This window comes from Bubalus kerabau, chromosome 13 (assembly GCF_029407905.1).
Source record: "Bubalus kerabau isolate K-KA32 ecotype Philippines breed swamp buffalo chromosome 13, PCC_UOA_SB_1v2, whole genome shotgun sequence".
NCBI lineage: Eukaryota > Metazoa > Chordata > Mammalia > Artiodactyla > Bovidae > Bubalus > Bubalus kerabau.
The window spans coordinates 67,303,027-67,323,188 of NC_073636.1; the positions used below are offsets into that span (position 1 = coordinate 67,303,027).

General features: G+C 44.8%; 1 protein-coding gene across 3 annotated transcripts in view; it reads left to right on the forward strand.

The window, feature by feature from the left end:
* Positions 1-20,162, forward strand: part of CTNNBL1 (catenin beta like 1) — a 170,527-nt gene that overhangs the window by 132,044 nt on the left and 18,321 nt on the right. For all 3 annotated transcript variants that reach the window (XM_055545004.1, XM_055545005.1, XM_055545006.1), the window contains 2 exons: positions 11,282-11,379; positions 13,036-13,116. In XM_055545004.1, the coding sequence (XP_055400979.1) occupies positions 11,282-11,379; positions 13,036-13,116 (179 nt within the window). The remainder of the gene's footprint in view (positions 1-11,281; positions 11,380-13,035; positions 13,117-20,162) is intronic.

Consider the following 20,162-nt stretch of genomic DNA (forward strand, 5'->3'; position numbering starts at 1 on the left):
TTCTTATCTGGGTTCTTATCTGGTTCTTAACCCAAGGAGTCAACCCTAAGAGATGAGAACACTCTGACGTGTGTGTGTGTGTGTGTGTGAGAGAGAGAGAGAGAGAGAGAGTGAGACAATAGCATACATAAGGGTTCATCAGATTCTCAAAAGTGTTTATCATGATTTTAAGAAGAAAAAAATGTGGTGGGGGTGGGGAGGTTTGCCTCAAATTGCAGATCTAGATTTCAGTGGCCTGAAAAGTGACTTTTGACCGGAGGCAAATCACATCCTTTATCTAGGCTATTGTTTCTATACTTGAAATCCAAGAGGAATTGAGCTGAAGATTTCTGATTCTCCTTTCAGCTCTGAAAATTACAGAGTTCTAACTGACCCTAGAGAATCAAACTTTTAGTCCCCTTGCATATACCAAGGCTTATACCTTGCATTTCTTTTCCATGGGGATGGTCTCAATCCCTGTCTCCTGTACAATGTCACGAACCTCTGTCCATAGTTCATCAGGCACTCTATCAGATCTAGGCCCTTAAATCTATTTCTCACTTCCACTGTATAATCATAAGGCATTTGATTTAGGTCATACCTGAATGGTCTAGTGGTTTTCCCTACTTCTTCAATTTAAGTCTGAATTTGGCAATAAGGAGTTCATGATCTGAGCCACAGTCAGCTCCCAGTCTTATTTTTGATAACTGTATAGAGCTTCTCCATCTTTGGCTGCAAAAAATATAATCAGTCTGATTTCGGTGTTGACCATCTGGTGAAGTCCATGTGTAGAGTCTTCTCTTGTATTGTTGGAACAGGGTGTTTGCTATGACCAATGTGTTCTCTTGGCAAAACTCTACTAGCCTTTGCCCTGCTTGATTCCGTATTCCAAGGCCAAATTGGCCTGTTACCCTAGGTGTTTCTTGACTTCCTACTTTTGCATTCCAGTCCCCTATAGTGAAAAGGACATCTTTTTTGGGTGTTAGTTCTAAAAGGTCTTGTAGGTCTTCATAGAACCGTTCAACTTCAGCTTCTTCAGCGTTACTGGTTGGGGCATAGGCTTGGATTACCGTGATATTGAATGGTTTGCCTTGGAAACGAACAGAGATCATTCTGTCATTTTTGAGATTGTATCCAAGTACTGCATTTCAGACTCTTTTGTTGACCATGATGGCTCCTCCATTTCTTCTAAGGGATTCCTGCCCACAGTAGTAGATACAATGGTCATCTGAGTTAAATTCACCCATTCCAGTCCATTTTAGTTCTCTGATTCCTAGAATGTTGACGTTCACTCTTGCCATCTCCTGTTTGACCACTTCCAATTTGCCTTGATTCATGGACCTAACATTCCAGGTTCCTATGCAATATTGCTCTTTACAGCATCGGACCTTGCTTCTATCACCAGTCACATCCACAACTGGGTGTTGTTTTTGCTCCATCCCTTCATTCTTTCTGGAGTTATTTAAGGTCCATCTAGTCAAGGTCATGGTTTTTCCAGCGGTCATGTATGGATGTGAGAGTTGGACTGTGAAGAAAGCTGAGCGCTGAAGAATTGATGCTTTTGAACTGTGGTGTTGGAGAAGACTCTTGAGAGTCCCTTGGACTGCAAGGACATCCAACCAGTCCATTCTGAAGGAAATCAGTCCTGGGTGTTCATTGGAAGGATTGATGCTGAAGCTGAAACTCCAATACTTTGGCCACCTCATGGGAAGAGTTGACTCATTGGAAAAGACTCTGATGCTGGGAGGGATTGGGGGCAGGAGGAGAAGAGGAAGACAGAGGATGAGATGGCTGGATGGCATCACCGACTCAATGGACATGAGTTTGGGTGAACTCTGGGAGTTGGTGATGGACAGGGAGGCCTGGCGTGTTGCGATTCATGGGGTCTCAAAGAGTTGGACGCGACTGAGTGACTGAACTGAACTGAACTGATACCTTGTATATGCACCAGAGCTTCCCTGGTGACTCAGCTGGTGAAGAATCCGCCTGCTATGTAGGAGACCTGGGTTCAATCCCTGGGTCGGGAAGGTCCCCTGGAGAAGGGAATGACAACCCACTCCAGTATTCTTACCTGGAGAATTCCATGGACAGAGGAGCCTTGCAGGCTACAGTCCATAGGGTCTCAAAGAGTCGGACACAACGGAGTGACTTTTTTTTTTTAATATACCCGGGGGGCATCTAACTCATTGCTAATCACTCTTGAGAGACCCTGAAGAGTTGATCTGGGGGAAGAATGGGCCAGAGCCACCGCTCTACATCACATGTTCTTTTCTTCCCGGGCCCTGCCATATAGATTGTTCTCCAGTGCAGCCACCGCATCTGCCCTGTCCGTGTTGACAGCTCCATAGCCATCCTTCAGCTCCATTTTATCCTGTCGAAATGACAGAGCAGCTGAGCGGTGTTGGCCAGCAGATAAACCTGTTATCTCCCCTGCTTTCTGTGCCAGCAGCTCTCCCCATCTCCTCGGTCCATGAAAAATTGACACCACCTTGGGCTGAAATCTGTTCCTAGGGAAGCTACATTTATTAGTGGCTAATGAAACTGTGTGTGTGTGTTTGTGCTCACGTACAAGCACAAAACTTGGGGTGGATGAAGTATTTTCCTATCTGGCAGGCACCAGTGACCTACAGCCAGCCACAACACTCAGAGAAAGAGAGAGACAGGAAGAACATAGGCAGATTCAGGTCTCCTGAAATGGGCAACCTGTCCGTTACTTAAAAATCCCAAGCATACAGGTATATGTCATTTGTTCTTAGTGCACCACTGCGATTGGTCAAGGTATCTGCTGCTCCAGGCTGTGATGAGTTATGGAAATGCATGTTAATATTACCTAGTTCCAGAAAAAATGATTCTTCTGTTTATTACATTTTCTTTTGTGAAAATTACAGCTCCTGATACTTTCTTTCTCTGTGCCACCAGCACCCCACACCTCATCTTGTTGAGACATACAAAGAACATTCTCTTAGGAATTCCTTGACCATCCAGCGGTTCAGTTCAGTTCAGTTCAGTTCAGTTCAGTCGCTTAGTCATGTCCGACTCTTTGCGACTCCATGGACTACAGCACGCCAGGCCTCCCTGTCCATCACCAACTCCCAGAGTCTACCCAAACTCATATCCATTGAGTCGGTGATGCCATCCAGCCATCTCATCCTCTGTCGTCCCCTTCTCCTCCTGCCTTTAATCTTTCCCAGCATCAGAGTCTTTTTCAGTGAGTCAGTTCTTCACATCAGGTGGCCAAAGTATTGGAGTTTCAGCTTCAACATCAGTCCTTCCAATGAACGCTCAGGACTAATCTCCTTTTTGATGGACTGGTTGGATCTCCTTGCAGTCCAAGGGTCTCTCAAAAGTCTTCTCCAACAGCACAGTTCAAACGCATCAATTCTTTGGCACTCAGCTTTCTTTACAGTCCACCTCTCACATCCAAAGATGACCACTGGAAAAACCATAGCCTTGACTAGACGGACCTTTGTTGGCAAAGTAATGTCTCTGCTCTTTACTATGCTGTCTAGGTTGGTCATAACTCCCCTTCCAAGGAGTAAGCGTCTTTTAATTTCATGGCTGCAATCACCATCTGCAGTGATTTTGGAGCCCAAAAACACAAAGTCTGCCACTCTTTCCACTGTTTCCCCATCTGTTTGCCATGAAGTGATGGGACCGGATGCTATGATCTTAGTTTTCTGAATGTTGAACTTTAACCCATGTTTTTCACTCTCCTCTTTCACTTTCATCAAGAGGTTCTTCAGTTCTTCACTTTCTGCCATAAGTGTGGTGTCATCTGCATATCTGAGGTTATTGATATTTCTCCAGCAATCTTGATTCCAGCTTGTGCTTCATCCAGCCCAGCGTTTCTCATGATGTACTCTGCATATAAGTTAAATAAGCAAGGTGACAATATACAGCCTTGACATAACCCTTTCCCTATTTGGAACCAGTCTGTTTTTCCATGTCCAGTTCTAACTGTTGCTTCCTGACCTGCATACAGGTTTCTCAAGAGGCAGGTCAGGTGATCTGGTATTCTCATCTCTTTCAGAATTTTCCACAGTTTGTTGTGATCCACACAGTCAAAGGCTTTGGCATAGTCAATAAAGCAGAAATGTTGTTCTGGAACTCTCTTGCTTTTTCGATGATCCAGCGAATGTTGGCAATTTGATCTCTGGTTCCTCTGCTTTTTCTAAAACAGCTTGAACATTTGGAAGTTCATGGTTCATGGTACTGTTGAAGCCTAGCTTGGAGACTTTTGAGCGTTATTTTGCTAGCGTGTGAGATGAGTGCAATTGTGCAGTAATTTGAACATTCTTTGGCATTGCCTTTCTTTGGGATTGGAATGAAAGCTGACCTTTTTCAGTCAGTCCTGTGGCCACTGCTGAGTTTTCCAAATTTGCTGGCATATTGAATACAGCACTTTCACAGCATCATCTTTTAGAATTTGAAATAGCTCAACTGGAATTCCATCACCTCCACAGCTTTGTTTGTAGTGATGCTTCCTAAGGCGCACTCACATTCCAGGATTTCTGGCTCTAGGTGAGTGACCACACCATCGTGATTATCTGGGTTGTGAAGATCTTTTTTGTACAGTTCTTCTGTGTATTCTTGCCACCTCTTCTTAATATCTTCTGCTTCTGTTAGGTCCATACCATTTCTGTCCTTTATCAAGCCCATCTTTGCATGAAATGTTCCCTTGGTATCTCTGATTTTCTTGAAGAGATCTCTAGTCTTTCCCATTGTATTGTTTTCCTCTATTTCTTTACATTGATCGCTGGGGAAGGCTTTCTTATCTCTCCCTGCTATTCTTTGGAACTTAGGATTCCGCTAACAGGGCCCCGAGTTTGATCCCTGGTCAGAGAACTAAGATCCTGCAGGCCGCTAGGCCCAGCCAAAAAGAGGAACATTTTCTTACAGTTCCTCATCCATCTTAATCAGGAAGATGAAACAAGGGAATTATTGAGAAGTTCTGGTTCAGTATTTTGTAGAACTGCTCCATTCTTTATTTGGACTCTACTAGAAATTACTTCCGGAGAAGGCAATGGCATCCCACGCAGTATTCTTGCCTGGAAAATCTCATGGACGGAGGAGCCTGGTGGGCTGCAGTACATGGGGTTGTTAGGAGTCAGACATGACTGAGCGACTTCACTTTCACTTTTCACTTTCCTACATTGGAGAAGGAAATGGCAACCCACTCCAGTATTCTTGCCTGGAGAATCCCAGGGACGGGGGAGCCTAGTGGGCTGCCGTCTCTGGGGTTGCACAGAGTCGGACACGACTAAAGCGACTTAGCAGCAGCAGCAGCAGAAATTACTTCTGGAAAGAGTGATTCAGTAAAAGAGAAAAGAGGGGTTGTTAGTCATGTCTTACCTCCAGATGGCCTTTCACTTCATTTTCCTCTCATTGGAACTGCTGAGTTTTTCCTTCATCCACGGTTGCATAGTGCCTATCTTTTGGACTCAGTGAGCCCCTCATGAAGCACATTTTTGGGCTTTGCACAGTTTAGTTTCTGATCTCTTATTTTCCTTCTTTAAAAGCTTTGGATTACCTTTTACGTGTGGGAAGCATGTAACCTATTAGGAAGAGTTTACATTTTGGAGTCAGACAACACGAGCTCAAATCTAAGCTCCCACCACTCTCTGAAGGACATGGCCTTAAGTAAGTTGATTAATGGCGCTGACACTTGGATTCTGCATTATGATACAGAAATAGGAGTAGTACCTTTCTGATAGCTTACTAGTGAAGATTCATTGAAAATATTGTATACAGACTGAATTCTACTGTTATAGACACACAATGAACTGGTGACAGTTATTATTGTACCCTGCTTGCTTTTACTTTCAGATAGGATTTTGAAGCAAGTTACAGCAAAACAATGTGGCGATGCTAAATCTTGGCTTTGAGTAAGAATTTGTCAAGACAGATGTCAAACTGGGGGAAACATTTGCGGTGTAAAAGACAAAAGGGTAATATTCTTAATTCATAAAGAGCTCATAGAAATCAAAATTGGCAAAGGATGTAAGGCTAGGCACTTCACACAGAGAGCAATACAAATGGTCAGTAAACATCAGCAAAGGAGTTTGACCTTATTCATAACAATAACAAAAACGTGCTAATCAAAAGAAGATTCCATTTTTCACCTACCAGGTTGTCATAATTTCTAAGTTGGATAATATCTAATCTGAGTAAGGATATGAGAAAACAGATACTCTTTTACAATGTGCTTCTACTCTCAATGTGTATATGTGATATATGTGTATGTTCATCTTACACAGTACATACCTACATGCACATACTGGTTAATTAACTTACTTAAGGTCATGTTCTTGAGCAAGTGGTGGGAGCTTAGATGTAAACCATGTTGTCCTACTCCAAAACGTAAGCTTTCCCTACTAAGTTACATGCTTCCCACACAATAAAGGTGATCATCCAAGCTGCTTATATGTATACAGTGCATACATACACATACTGAGGGTGAAAGTCAGTTGCTACAGCCTTCTTGGAAGACCATTTGTCAGTGTCTTTCCAAAAACAATTTTTTTTTCTGGGTTCCTCAGTCCTTTATTTACTATAGGCAAATCTATATACCTTAGTTGAATTGGCCTGGTAATAGTTTGGGCTTCTTTTTGAACTATTTTGTAGACCAAGTTATCTCCAGCTTCTAGGAAACAATATAGACAGTAAAAACAGACCAGTGTGTTTCTGTCTTCAGTATCCCCTTCCTCCACCCACCCCCCACCGCAACCCTGTGCATGTAGAAGTGATGTCTCTTCCTGCTGTAATCGAACGGGCCCTAGGTCAGTCCACCTGTGCTTGCTTTTAGTTTTTCAACGTTATGTGTCAGTAGCTTTTGCCTCACCCACTTCCAGTGCTGCTGCTGCTGCTGCTAAGTCACTTCAGTCGTGTCTGACTCTGTGCGACCCCATAGATGGCAGCCCACCAGGCTCCCCCGACCCTGGGATTCTCCAGGCAAGAACACGGGTGCATGCAAAAGTGTATCCATGCCAGAAATAAAGGTATAAGTGCCAGAGTGTGTGTTCACGGATGTTCACTGTGGCATTATTTCTAACAGCAAAGACAAAACAACCCAAAACTGGAATCCATGTGAAATAACCACGATTGGGGACATTAGTTAAATTATGATAAATAAGTTAAGTGAAATTCTGTATAACCATTTAAAATAAAAAATGTGTTGATATGGAAAGATATAGAAGAGAAAACCTGTGTGTGTGTGTGTGTGTGTGTATGTAGATACATTTTTCCCCCTCCCCTGTAAGTATACACAAGATACTTAGTAGTTTTTTGTTATTTGGAAGAGATGAACAGGGTAGTGAGAGGAGTAGGGGGGGAAATGTATTAGTACATGCTCAGTGAATAACTATTAAGGACATTTATACCTTTTTGTATAGTTTGGTTTTTAACCATAACTATATAACCATTAATGATGCATCCATCACTTTGATTTTAAAAATTCATTGGTGGAGAACAGAAGGAATCAATAGTAAAGCAATTTTTAAAAATTGATTCCTGTGGTTGAATATAGACTCATCTTTGAGCTTCCTGGTAGCCAAGGCAAAGCAGGAACTCAGGTAAACAAAAAAATTCATCAGGAAAGAGAAATATTTTCCTGATCTTGATCTCTGAAAGGAATCTAGCAGCCAAGGATTGGGCTAAACTCTTATCTAGTATCGTCTGTCTCCAGCTTAAAATTCATTTGTGGATTTTTGTGACTTTTCTCTTCAGACTCTTCCCCACCTGGCTGGCCTCGCCTCCCTCATGTGTGTGTAACACTCCATCCACACTGGCCTTTGCATATATGGCTCCTTCTTCCTGAGTGCTCTATCTTCTCTACCTAGTTGTCAGCCATGACTTGTTTGTTTTGTGTGCTTTTATGATTCTCAGCTGTTCCTTACCTCCAGTGGGAATCCCTCTAGGTCTGCTATGCTTCTTCTGTGCTCCTCGCATCCCCTACCTCAGTGATGAAACTTGGCACACTGCACTGTAGTTCTTGTTTTGTTTTCTCCGTGAAATAAGCACGTCCTTAGGGTTAGGGATACTGTGCTCTTTGGAAGCTCTGATCACCAAGTGCTTGTCAAGCACAGAGATAAGTGGTCAGTGAATGACTGAGTGAGTCATCTGAAGTTTGAGTTCTACCTCTTTCACCAGTTAGCTGTGTGGACAAGTCACTTCTCTCTGGACCTCGATTTTTCTATCAGTACAATGAGAGATTTGGCCCAGATAATTTGTGAGATCTCCGGGCTGATCTTTTTTTTTCCTTCCTCTACGGGTGTCAGATTGTCATACATGTATATATATATATGTATATACACATACATGGAGGTTGTTAACAGGTGTCATGCTGAGTAATTTCAAAGTTTCAGAACTAAGCTTGTTAAAATTCACTACTTTTATTATGACCTGTCCCACGTCTGTTCACCAGCTGAGAGATCAGAGCCACATCTGGTTGTTTGGCACAAGATTACAGAACTGATTATATCCCCCCGTCTTCCTTCCTGTAATCTTTTCCCCTTGATATACACAGAAGTTGTTTGTGCTTTGTTTTTTTTTTTTTTTGCCTGCCATGAGCCTCCAAAGACATCATTTCTTGTTCTACTTTGTCACCCTGAGCTGAGCCGTTCACTGTCCTTACCTTAGGTTCAGGATGTTTTTTCTCATCTCGCCCCACTCCTGTTCCCTTCCCCTCCCTTTTTGTTCAGGATGGAGATTAAAGCACCTCAATCCCAGCTTCACAACAAAAGTTAGTAGAAAGATATTGGGGTGACTCAGGAGTCACCTTGACAAGCTGTTTAATACCTCTCTCTCTACAGCATATTTTATGAAAAACTTTATACTTAAAAAAGTGAATCTACTAATTAGAGATCTTTTATTCAAACTCATGGCTCCCTAGGAAAAAGTTATCCACTCATTTCCAAATGCAAAATATCTTTAAGGACCATTTTGTAACTGATGAGTATATTACCAATGCAGAGGTGCTCTTACTCTGAACTTGGGATAGGCACTGTGTACAAGAGGTGAAAGCTATACAAAGGCATTTGAAAAATACCAAGAATTCAAGAGTGGTTTGTTTGTCTGGTTCTCCCCACCTCCCACCACTACCACCAAAAACTTGCACTGAAAACCTGCTTTCTTCCCATACATTCAGCAAGTATTTCTGAAACACCTACTATGTGCCAGGCATTGTTGTGAGGCCAGGGATATATCAGTGAACAAAGCAGACTAAAATCCCTTCCTTCAAGGAGCTTATATTCTAATTGAAGGGCAGCAGTAAACAAAACAAACAAGTAACTTGCACAGCATGTTAGAAGATAATGAGTGCTGAAGGGAAGAATAAAGCAGGTAAGACTTGGAAATAGGCAGCACTGGGGCTTTTCATTTTTAAATAGGGTGGCCAAAGATAAGCCTCACTGAGAAGAGGATAGTTGAGTAGGACTGGGTCTGAGGATTGAGCCACACAGATATCCTGGTGAGGAGTGTCTCAGGCAGGGAGAACAGTAGGCACAGAGGCCCCAGGACAGGAACATGTCTAACGTTAGAAAACAGTATTTAGTCTGAGTGAGTTGGGGCTCAGTAGAGGGTTTTACACAGAGCAGTGATAGGGTGTGACTTGGGTTTTAACTGACTGCTCTATGGAGATCAAGGCGAAGAGGGCAAGGGTGGACGCAGAGTCCCACAGCAGGCTGTTGAGTATTCTCACTACTGTGCGCCAGAGTTATGAAGGGTGTGGGGGGGCAGCAGTAAGAAGAGATGGAATTCTGGATGTAATTGAAGGTACAGCTGATAAGGTTTCTGTGGGATGTGTGAGAAAGAGGAGAATCAGGGGTATCGCCACTGTGTTTGACTTGAGAAACTGGAGAGCATGGTTGCCGTTAATTCAGCGGATAAGATTGTGGGCACAGGTCTAAGGAGAAAGGTCAGGAGCTTGTTTTTGGACATGTTCAGTTTAAAAGACCTGTTAGACAACCAGGTGGAGAGAGCAGGTAGACAGATGAATGCATGAACCTGTGTTCAGAGAACAGAACTGACCTGTAGAATTTGGGAGTAGTCAGCATTGGCACAGTGATAAAGAATCCCCCTGCCAACGCAAGAGACGCAAGAGAGGCTGGTTCGATCCCTGAGTCAGGAAGATCCCCTGGAGTAGGAAGTGGCAACCCACTCCAGTATTATTGCCTAGGAAAATCCCATGGACAGTGGAGCCTGGCAGGCTGCAGTTCATGGGGTCACAAAAAGTCGGACACAACTGGGCACACACGCGTGCAACTGGTCTCTAAAGCTATGGGACTAGATGAGATCCCCAGGGAGGTGAATGTGGCTAGAAGAAGGTGAATAACTCTCACATTAGGAGATTGGGGAAATGAAGTAGTGAGGAATGCTTCTGATATAAGTGAGGAGAAAAACAAATACAAAATTGTATCCGTGCTACCATAAGAATTCTTCCTTGTGACTTTAATAATCAAGTGACTTTTTGAGAACTCACGGTAAATTTGCATATGAAGGTGTTCTTCACTCCATTTTCAAAACAGAATGTTGCCCACACTGTGGGCATTTTATTTCAAAATAAACGTTTTTCTGCCATCTCCATTTCAAGGTCATTATTCTTGATTTTTAAAAATTCTTTTTAAAGAAAAGAACCTTTTAACAGCTGAAGCCTATAATATACCTTTCAATTACCCTCTTCTGCCCTGGCTAGAATAATAGTATCTCATAATAGAAGCCCATAGGTTATGTGAACTGAAAAAAAAACGGTTATCGTTTTGAAGTACTTACTATCCAGCTGTCTTTAAACAGGTAAGGATTATAGCTACACCAGAATGTAAGTGATAGCTCTGGGACCCCATCATATTTCTGATTTAATTCTGGGATATTTGCTTGGGAAAGTTTTAAGATGATTTGAGAATATGATAGAACATGTCTTGTTTGTTCATCGCGTGCTCCCCTCATGGTTAGTATTCATACACTGTTCACAGGTTATTTCTGTAAATGCGGAGATTAGTTTGAGGTTCTGTTGTGGACAATAGAACTCAATTAATTCCAGGCAGAACAGAAATTCTAACTTAGTTTTGATTCAGTTGCTCAAGTTGTCCTTGGGGATGTAATCCCCTTTGAATATATTTCTTGTGCTGTCTGTGAAAATAAGTTTAGTTTTCCATTGACACAGTTTAGGTTCTTGTCTTATTAATCAATAGCAGCAGTCAGGGAAGGCCTACTTATTCCTCCTTCAATAGAACCAGATCAGGCTTGAAGAGAGGTAATAATTACTGCTCTGATCACAGCATGTTCTCTTTTCTCCTTCCCAACCCAGAGCATGTCTGTTCGATCCTCGCTTCCCTCCTGCGGAACCTGAGAGGGCAGCAGCGGACCCGGCTTCTGAATAAATTCACTGAAAATGACAGTGAGAAGGTAGGTGCTTGGTGGACTGTACGATGGGGCCAGGACCCAAGGGGAGAAAAGGGCTGTTTCCCCAATGCGATCTGAGGAGTGCTGGGTAGAGTGATCCTGCCCTAAAATGTCCTCTCCAGCATCTGGGCCCCATTGCTCTGGGTCTCAGAGAGTTTTCTGGTTGTCCTGCCTCTCATTTCCAAATGCAATTTCCCCAACCCCAAATATTTTGAAACATCTCTGTATGCACTAATGTACCATTATGGATCATTAAGACGAGGAGGAAAAGATGAAGTCAGTGCTTTAAAAATTCTTAACATGCAGTGAAACCATTTGCTCCCATATAAGTAATAGAAATAAATGCAACTGTTGTCTGGAAAAAAAGAAAAAGGCCATCAGGTTAGGACAGAGAACATCTTAGCAGTCATGTCACCCTGGTGACACCATCTAATGTCTTATGTGTTAGTTTCCTCATCTTTAAAATTAGGATTGCTCTCTAGCTCCCTGCCTACCTTATCAGGTTTTTCTAATGTTTAAGGAAATAGTGGATATGAGAATACTTTGTAAACTGAAACCTGTAAGATTTCAGGGTCTTCCTTGTTAACCAGGGAAGGTGTGGGCACAGTCTTCCTGTCTGATGCCATGTTGAAGCAACATCTATTATTAATACCAGCCCATGGGTAAACAGGCTTCTCAGGTGGCTCAGCAATAAAAGAATCCACCTGCCAATACAGGAGACACAAGAGATGCTGTTTCAGTCCCTGGGCAGGAAGATCCCCTGGAGGAGAAAACGGCAACCCACTCCAGTATTCTTGCCAGGAGAATCCCATGAACAGAGGAGCCTGGTGGGCTACAGTCTATGGGGTCGACAGCTAAGTGATGGGGTGCTCATGCATGCACATGGACACACACACACACACCACACACTGAGTAAATTCCAGGGTTACCAACAGCCATGGTGGTGCCAACCCAGTAAAAAGAGGTCAGAAGTCTAGGCTGGCTTCACAGTGTTCCTTCAATCTCTTGGAAGTCTAAGGGGAAAAAAAAAAAAGAAACTTTTTCAAACCTACTGAGTGTTCCTTGGGCCATATTTGAAGCGACTTTTGTGAAGTTTGAAACTGGTTTTTAGGTTACTGCTAAGCAAAAGTCAGGGCTTTTTTTAAGTTGCTGAAGGAGTTTTTCTTGCACTCTGTTCTCACTCAAAAGCAACTAAAGAGATTTTACTCAGACCTTTTTAAAAAAAGATTAGCTCTGGGGCAGAATCCGAACATGAAAGGTTTCAGTTTGAAAAAAAGAAGTTTCGGTAAAGTTCTGAGTGAATATCAAGTATGTAACTTCAAGCTCCTCTTCTTTGCAAGAAGGGTCTTGAATTTTTATTGATTTATTTGTTTTTAACAGCTTGAATTCAGGGGAGTCCAAGGAGGGCTGGGAACACATGATGTCCTTCAGGAATGGACCTGTGTTCAGTATCCATGCTAAGCGTTTGCTTTGTTCTGCCCCAGCTGTTTGATCCATTCCTGATCCATTCCAAGGCAAAGCTCAGATCCAGAGAGAGAACTGTTAGAGGGGCTCTCCCTTTGTGTAGAGCGACAGTGAGATGAATAGGCGCTCCGCTGTTCTCTTGCCCTGGTATTCTCTTCCCTTCTCACTCACGCCTGTGAAACACCTCTCTTTCAGGTTGACAGGCTGATGGAATTGCATTTTAAATATCTGGATGCAGTGCAGGTGGCCGACAAGAAGATTGAAGGGGAAAAGCATGTATGTATCCCTGCCTGTCTCTTGCCAGCTCTTCTTGACTTGCACTCCATTTGGGTCCCTGTGCACCCCGTATCTTCCCACTGGACAGGCCAGGACAAAGATACCACCTGCCCTCATGTGCCAGTTAGCATGTCATCCTGAGCAGGGGGTGGTCTGCCAGCGGTTATAACTGCTCTTCTAACAGGATTGAAGTCCCTAAAGAGGGCAGATGTGTACAGTCGAGCCAGGGCTGACCTGGGAGTCTGGGTGGTAGCGCAGGTACCCCGACAAGAGCTCCTCCTTGAAAACCTGATCAAGGCACAGTGCTGTGACTTGGTACCACCCTGGCAGAGTGTGTCTTGGCACACACACTTCCTGGCTTCAGTAGTCACAGGGAGGCACTGGAAGGAAACTGGGAGGTCATTGAATCCAGTTCCTGCATTTTCAGATGGAACCTGGAGACCTAGAGAAGGGAGCTCAGAGCTGCGCGGCCTGGCCCGCACACTGGGTCAGTGACTGAGCCGCTCTTGCTGATGCGATGGTTGCTGGGAGAGGTGAAACCTGCAGGCTGTCTTTCCTGAGGGGCCGGACTTAGCACGGATGTTACCCTACCTCCTGTATTTTCACCTCCTTCTATTTTGTTCTCTGCCATCTCTGGCCTCGGTAGCTTTCTCATCTGTCTCTTTAATCAGGACAGGTTTTCATATCTGTTGGTTAATGTCTGATTTGTATTCTCTTCCCTACAAGACATTCTTCAGTCTTTGGTCAGGTTACAAAATGATCCTTTTCTTGCCTTTTTCAGAGTCATTTTCTTTGTGTCTTGGTTTGCTGTATCACTCCCTTTTTTCACTCTTCTTGCCTTAAAGACACACTTGAGGCTTTGAAGCCTCACTGGTGGGAGTGCGCACCTCCGCAGCCCCCACTTCTGTGTTGTTGGGGCAAGCCAGCCGTGAGGCAGAGCTGTGTGCATTGGGAATCGCACAAGCATCTTCCCTCAAGCTGTGCCTCAGGCCAGGGTGAGAGACTAGAGCTTGGGGAAGACAGTGACCTTGTTGTCTGTGTCCTTCTTAGCTACCCATTCCCTTTCACAAAATGTACCTTCGTTTATAAATAGCAGGAGACAGTAACCGTGTGTATCATTCTTGTGGTTTCCTTGCGCTCTCTAAACCTGGTGCGTGCTCAGATGTTTGTTGACTGATTGGATTGATTGACTGGGACTGTCTTCTTTTATATGATGAGACTACTACAAGACAACCGGCAGAGGCTCTAAATTCTGAGGCTGGACTTCAGATACCAGCATATTCTACACACAGCCCTGTATTCACCCCCTCTATTTTATTCTTTGCTTAAACTTTCCTCTTCCATCTTTTCTTCCCTTTACAGCAGCTTGTACATGGTCGATACTTAGTGATTGTTAAAATGCCAGAGTGGTGTATTCTTTTTCTTAGACTGAACGATAATTAGAAACAGATTGAATTTTCCCTAGACTTTTGTAGGGAGACAGCCCCAGGACAACTAGAACTCCAGCTCTGATGGCGTCCCCCAAGTTATCTGCTGAAGGAGATTTTCAGGGCTGGTAGCAGGAACACCTGGGAGTCCGAGGACTAGGATTTGAGTGCAGGCACCTACCTCAATTTCACCCGTTGCCTCATCTTGTCACCACGCCTCATGTAGCCCGGGTTCTTAGCTATAACATGGCTTCCGCAAAGGGGTCTCTCAAGTCCCCTCCAACTTAATGTTTTCCCTCAGGTTCAGGTGAACATACTTTGGTAACTCTGCCATTTTTTGAAAATGGAATAAATGAAAAGCATAGTAAGAGGTTGATTAGCTGCTGTCTTCTGTATAGAAGAGCAGCAGTCTAGTGGAAAGTTAAGCATGAGGCGTAGGGAGCCAGATAAGCCTGGATTTGAACTTGAGCTCTGCTGCTTCCTAGCTCTGAGACCTTGGACAAATGAGTTGACCTCCCCCAACCTTTTTTTTTTGGCTGCGCACAGGCTGGTTGTAGTGAGCTGGGGTTAGTTTCCGTTGCAGTGTGAGGGCTTCTCATTGTAGTGGCTTCCCTTGTTGCGGAGCTAGGACTCAAGAGGCTTAGTTGCTCCGCAGCATGTGTGATCTTCCCGAACCAGGGTTCAAACCCGTGTCCCCTATGCTGGCAGGCAGCTTCTTAACCACTGGACTTACAGGGAAGTCCCCTCTCTGAGCTTTGATGTTCTCATCTGTAAAATGGACGTAACACCTCCCTTTCGGTGCTGTTATGAAGACCAAGCATAAAGTATGTCAGTACCTTGCTCAGTACTTAGCTGCTGCTGTTACTAGATTTTCCTAGCTTCCTTTGTAATTCCTGTGTAACTGTTAGGTAAGCCAGGCCGCCCTGTTCCTAAGAGCATCCTCCTTCCCAAATAACCCAGAAGGAGCTGTCCTAGCAGACCAGAGCATTGGCACCATCCGGTGCTTTGTCTGAGGCTAAGCTGGAATAAGCTTTGGTTTTTGCTTGTTGTTGTTTTTTCTATTTTTTGAAGGGGTATTGTTTTGTTTTCTGAGAGAGACCAGAGTAAGCTGTTGGGCATTCTGGAGCAGCTTGCATGAAGCTGTTAGGAAACTTGGCCTGCTTCCCACAAGATTATCTATTATCAGCATTGAAGAGAGTATGAAATTGATTAGCACTGATGGAGAGTAACGGCTGCAGCCATTCTCCCCAGCATCCCCAGTGCTTCCGTGTGCCACAGGTGCGGGGCCCTGCCATTCCCTGACAAACATCTGTCTCCTTGATGCCAAGGCCGTTCAGCTGGGCCCTGGCAAACATTCCAAGGCTGTCAGTGCTCAGCAGCCTTGGTGTTGCTCAGAGAGTCGGGGCGGGCTGGGGGGCGAGGGGTACGTTTGTGAGCAGCGCACTCCGCCAGCACTCAGGCTCCTGCCAGGTGAAGCTGCCTCCCAGGCGTAAAGGGACTTGGAACCAACAACCTCTCTCCTGTCTCTCCTTCATGCGGCCTCCTCCCGTAAGTCACAGACCGTTTGTTGCCTCACTCCACCCTACTCTCTTTAAACTTGAATGTTCTACACCTACTAGGAATTCAGCAAATATTTGTTGACCAGAATTGAATCCTTGTTTTTCTTGATAACGTTGACTATCAGATCTGTAAAGAATAAATATCTCATATATTGTGCCAGGCCTGCAACAAAAACACCTTAAATAAATTGACCAAGAGAAGGAGGATCAGGTATTGACAGTCTGAGTGTCTCGGAGCCACCGCTGTCCCTGCAGACTTCAGACTGCCATGGGCACCGTGCAGACGTCCACGGGTTTACAGTTGACCAGGATGCACCGAAAAGAATCCCGTCATGTGGCACGTGTTTCTCAGGCACCTGCTCTGTGCAGGCACTATTAGCTCGACACTGGCTTGGGGTGAGCACAGGTTCAAGTGTCGAGAGAAAAAGGGGCCCAGGGAGCACTGCTACTGCTGCCGAGGGCTGGACGAATCCGGGGCGCGGGGGAGCCATCTGCACTCGAGTCACCCTGAACAGTCCTGCGGATGAGGCAGAAGCCGAGCTGCACCTCAAAGGGGGACGTACAGGGCATTTCCAGGAGCAGGAGCAAAGCAGCAGCAGTGGGAGGCCAAGTTAAGTTTGGGGGCCACTGTTAAGTTATATTCCAGGAACAGAAGGTGTGATGGGGGAGCATGGACTTTAGAGCCAGGCTGCTTCAGGTTCTCCGACTGCAGACACACAGCCTCATTTCTCCAGCTTTCTTTTCTTCCTTTCTGGTGTTCTGTTTTTTGAGGTGCACATCTCAACCTGTGGGTGTGTGAGGAATTACACATTTCAGAATTCAGTGACATAGATATCACACAGGTGAAAGCTGCTTTCACAGGTCCTGGCATGGAGAGTTGCGAGAGAACCTTTCCTTTTTTCTCTGTGAGGACTGTTTCTACCACCAGCCCTCCGCATACACATATTTTCTTCCTTCCCTTGTGCTGCGTGGTTTTGTGGGATCTCAGACCCACCCCCCACCCCCACTTCTCCTTTCTTTCCTGCTGCTGTGCCTTAGCTTCCAGTCTCATAGTCTTTGCTTCTCCCTCTGCCCTGCCTCTTCTCAAGCCGGTGCCTCCTTCCGCCTTCAGGTCTCAGCCTAAATGTCAGCCCCTCAGAGTGACCCCCCTGCCACGTGTGAAGCAGTGCCCCCCGACTGCCAGTGCTTCTTCCTGACCTGTGATTACTTTATACATTTGTTGACTCTCTCTCTCTACGACTCTCATCCCTCTTGTTCATCATGTTCTTAGGACCTACTTAGTGATTAACATGCGGTAAATGAAAGACAACTACTCGTGAGTTAAAATTAATATTTGTCCGTGGGTATCAGGAAGATAGAGAGTCCAGAGTTTCCTACATTATATCTAAACTTTCATTGTTAACCCTAATTTGTATTTTCCCTGAATAGCCCCATCATCAAAAAAAATATTTTCTACAACTGTGTACATTCTGTGGCATACGTATACCTATATTAAAACCCTCTTATTTAGAAGCATCTGCAGGACAGACTGATAATTGTATTATATACAGACTCGGTTCCAGTTGCGTTACTGCAAGAATCTGTTAACTAGCGAAGACTTCCACGGCTTGGGCAGTTGTCCACCGCTTTCTCATGTTATATGCAGTGTCCGTGAGACTCCAGGGCCACAAAGCATCTGAACATACCCTGGGGCTTCCTGGTTAACAAGATTTGACCTGAACTTTTAAAGGGCATGTAATTCTTGAGCCTCTTGGAGTGAGCAGCAGTTCTCTGTGGTCTGTAAATACCCAGGGTGCTTGTCTCAGCAGATTTCACCTGACTCCCCAAGCAACAAGAAACCCAGAAAATACCAAGGTCCCTGTTGTTGGGCAGATGTCCTGACTTCTCATGGGTTTCTTCTGGCTTCTGCTGGTTCAATGTATAGGGTTGCCAGGCTTCTGCATGTCAGAAATAAGAGATAATTATTTAGGTACTGGCAGGGATTTTAAAAGAGAAAGGAAAGAGCCTTGGAGAGAGGTTTTCCTTTTTTTAGTTCCTGGGAAAATTATTCTCAGCAGGTTTATTCAATAAAACCTTCTCGCCACATACTTTGTACCGTAATGACTTACAAATTGCATGCTAATTTTGCCACAGTTAAATCATCCCAGGCTTTATCCTGGAAAGAGAAAAACGGACTTCTTGTAATGAAACAGTATCCGCAGGACTTGATGGCTGAGAGAGACTTTGACGATTTCCTTAGCATTTGACACTCATTTATAGATTTGTACAAAGGAGGTAAGTGCAGGAGCAAATGAGTGGGGTCCGTGATCATAAAGCACACCTACCAAGCTGTGTAGATAATGGAAGTGTGAGACTGCAGTCAGGTCTTCTGCTAACTGTCCTGGAAGCTTCTGGGCAAGCCAGAAAAAAAAGGGAATCCTGCTGAGAGCTCCTCTCAGCTGTTCCTTGAACAGTGGTTCGCAAACTTCTCAGTCTATGAATTTGGCAGACCACAGCTTATAGCACATGCAGAAGCCGGAGCTGGTGGGGGAGGGGATGCGGTAGTGCTTTCCCCTCCCTCCTGCTTCCCTCTTTCCTAGAGGCAGATTTAGCCAAATGCCCACTCCCAGCTCTCTCCTTCCTCCCTGTTTGCCCCCTTCCCAATCACAATCATCCTTTCTACCGTTAGAGGAGAAGCTGGGGGACTTGGGTCCTGGCCCAACTCCTCTGCCTCTTCCCTTGCAGTATGGCCTTGAGCATTCTTTTAAAGAATTTTTTTTTAATGTGGACCATTTTAAAAGTCTTTATTGAATTTGTTACAGTATTGTTTCTGTTTTATGTGTTGGTGTTTTTTGGCCATGAGGCCTGTGGGATCCTAGCTCCCTGACCAGGGATCGAACCTGTACCCCCTGCATTGGAAAGTGAAGTCTGAACCACAGGACCGCCAGGGAAGTCCCTGGCCCTGAGCACTCTGCTTTGCTTTTCTCATCCTCTCTGTCCTCCTCTCTCAGGGGGCTCACAGTCTCTCCCACAGCGCTTCACAGAAGCCCTGGTTTTCTCGAGGCTGGCTTGGGAGAATGTGTGTGTGCTCAGTCATGTCCAACTCTTTGCAACCACGTGGACTGTAGCCCACCAGGCTCCTCTGTCCATGGGATTTTCCAGGCAAGAATACTGGAGCAGGTTGCCACTTCCTATTCCAGGGGATCTTAACCAACCCAGGGATCAAACCTGCATCTCTTTCATCTCCCGCATTGGCAGGCAGATTTTTTAGCACAGAGCCACAAGGCTGTCTTATATGTTGTCAGAATTCAGTGAATGAGTGGTCTAGCAGTCTGCTTGTTTGTTTTTAAATGTAGGTGGTTGATGTGACGCCACCTGTGATGGAGGCGTCATGCTACCATAGAAGGAACATGAACCCTGGCATCATATAGCCCAGGTTTAAATCCCAGCTCTGCCACACACAAATTCCATTCTTTTGGGAAATGCCTTACCTGGTGTGTATATGTGTGTGTGTGTTAGTTTTCATGGTAGCTTTCTTAGAGGGGCACATGCTCATGAGTTAAGGCTGGCCTAACACATAGTCTCTTTTCTCTGTGCAAACTCTGGCCTGATATCCTTGGATTCTTATCAGAGCTGCTATCAGTTAGCTGTAAATTCTCAGAAAAAAAAGAAAAAAATCCCTTTCACTAGTTCTCCAGCCTGTTTCCCCTGCTGAAAATGACTTGCAGTCCCTCGTCTCCTTCTTTCACAGTCTGCCCTGTTTCAGAAGCTCTTGGAAGAAGATTTTGTTTGGCTGTTGTTTGTGCCTCCTCCTTCTCCACTTTCCTGTCTCTGCCTTTACTCTGGAAGAAAAAGGGAAATTGGCCTTTTCTCAGTGGCGGGGCAGTTCCTGTCCATGACTACACAGCAGCAGTGACCCCCGCTGGGGTTCTGAGCCATGTCCCCGCTTATTAGGGAAAGAGGGATTCCTATTGGCTTCATAGCAGCTTCTTTTATGACTGTCTCCTTCCATCAGCGAGGGGCAGCTGGCCGCCTGTCAGGGGCAGATTAGAAGTGGCATCCACACGCTCATTTGGAGGCT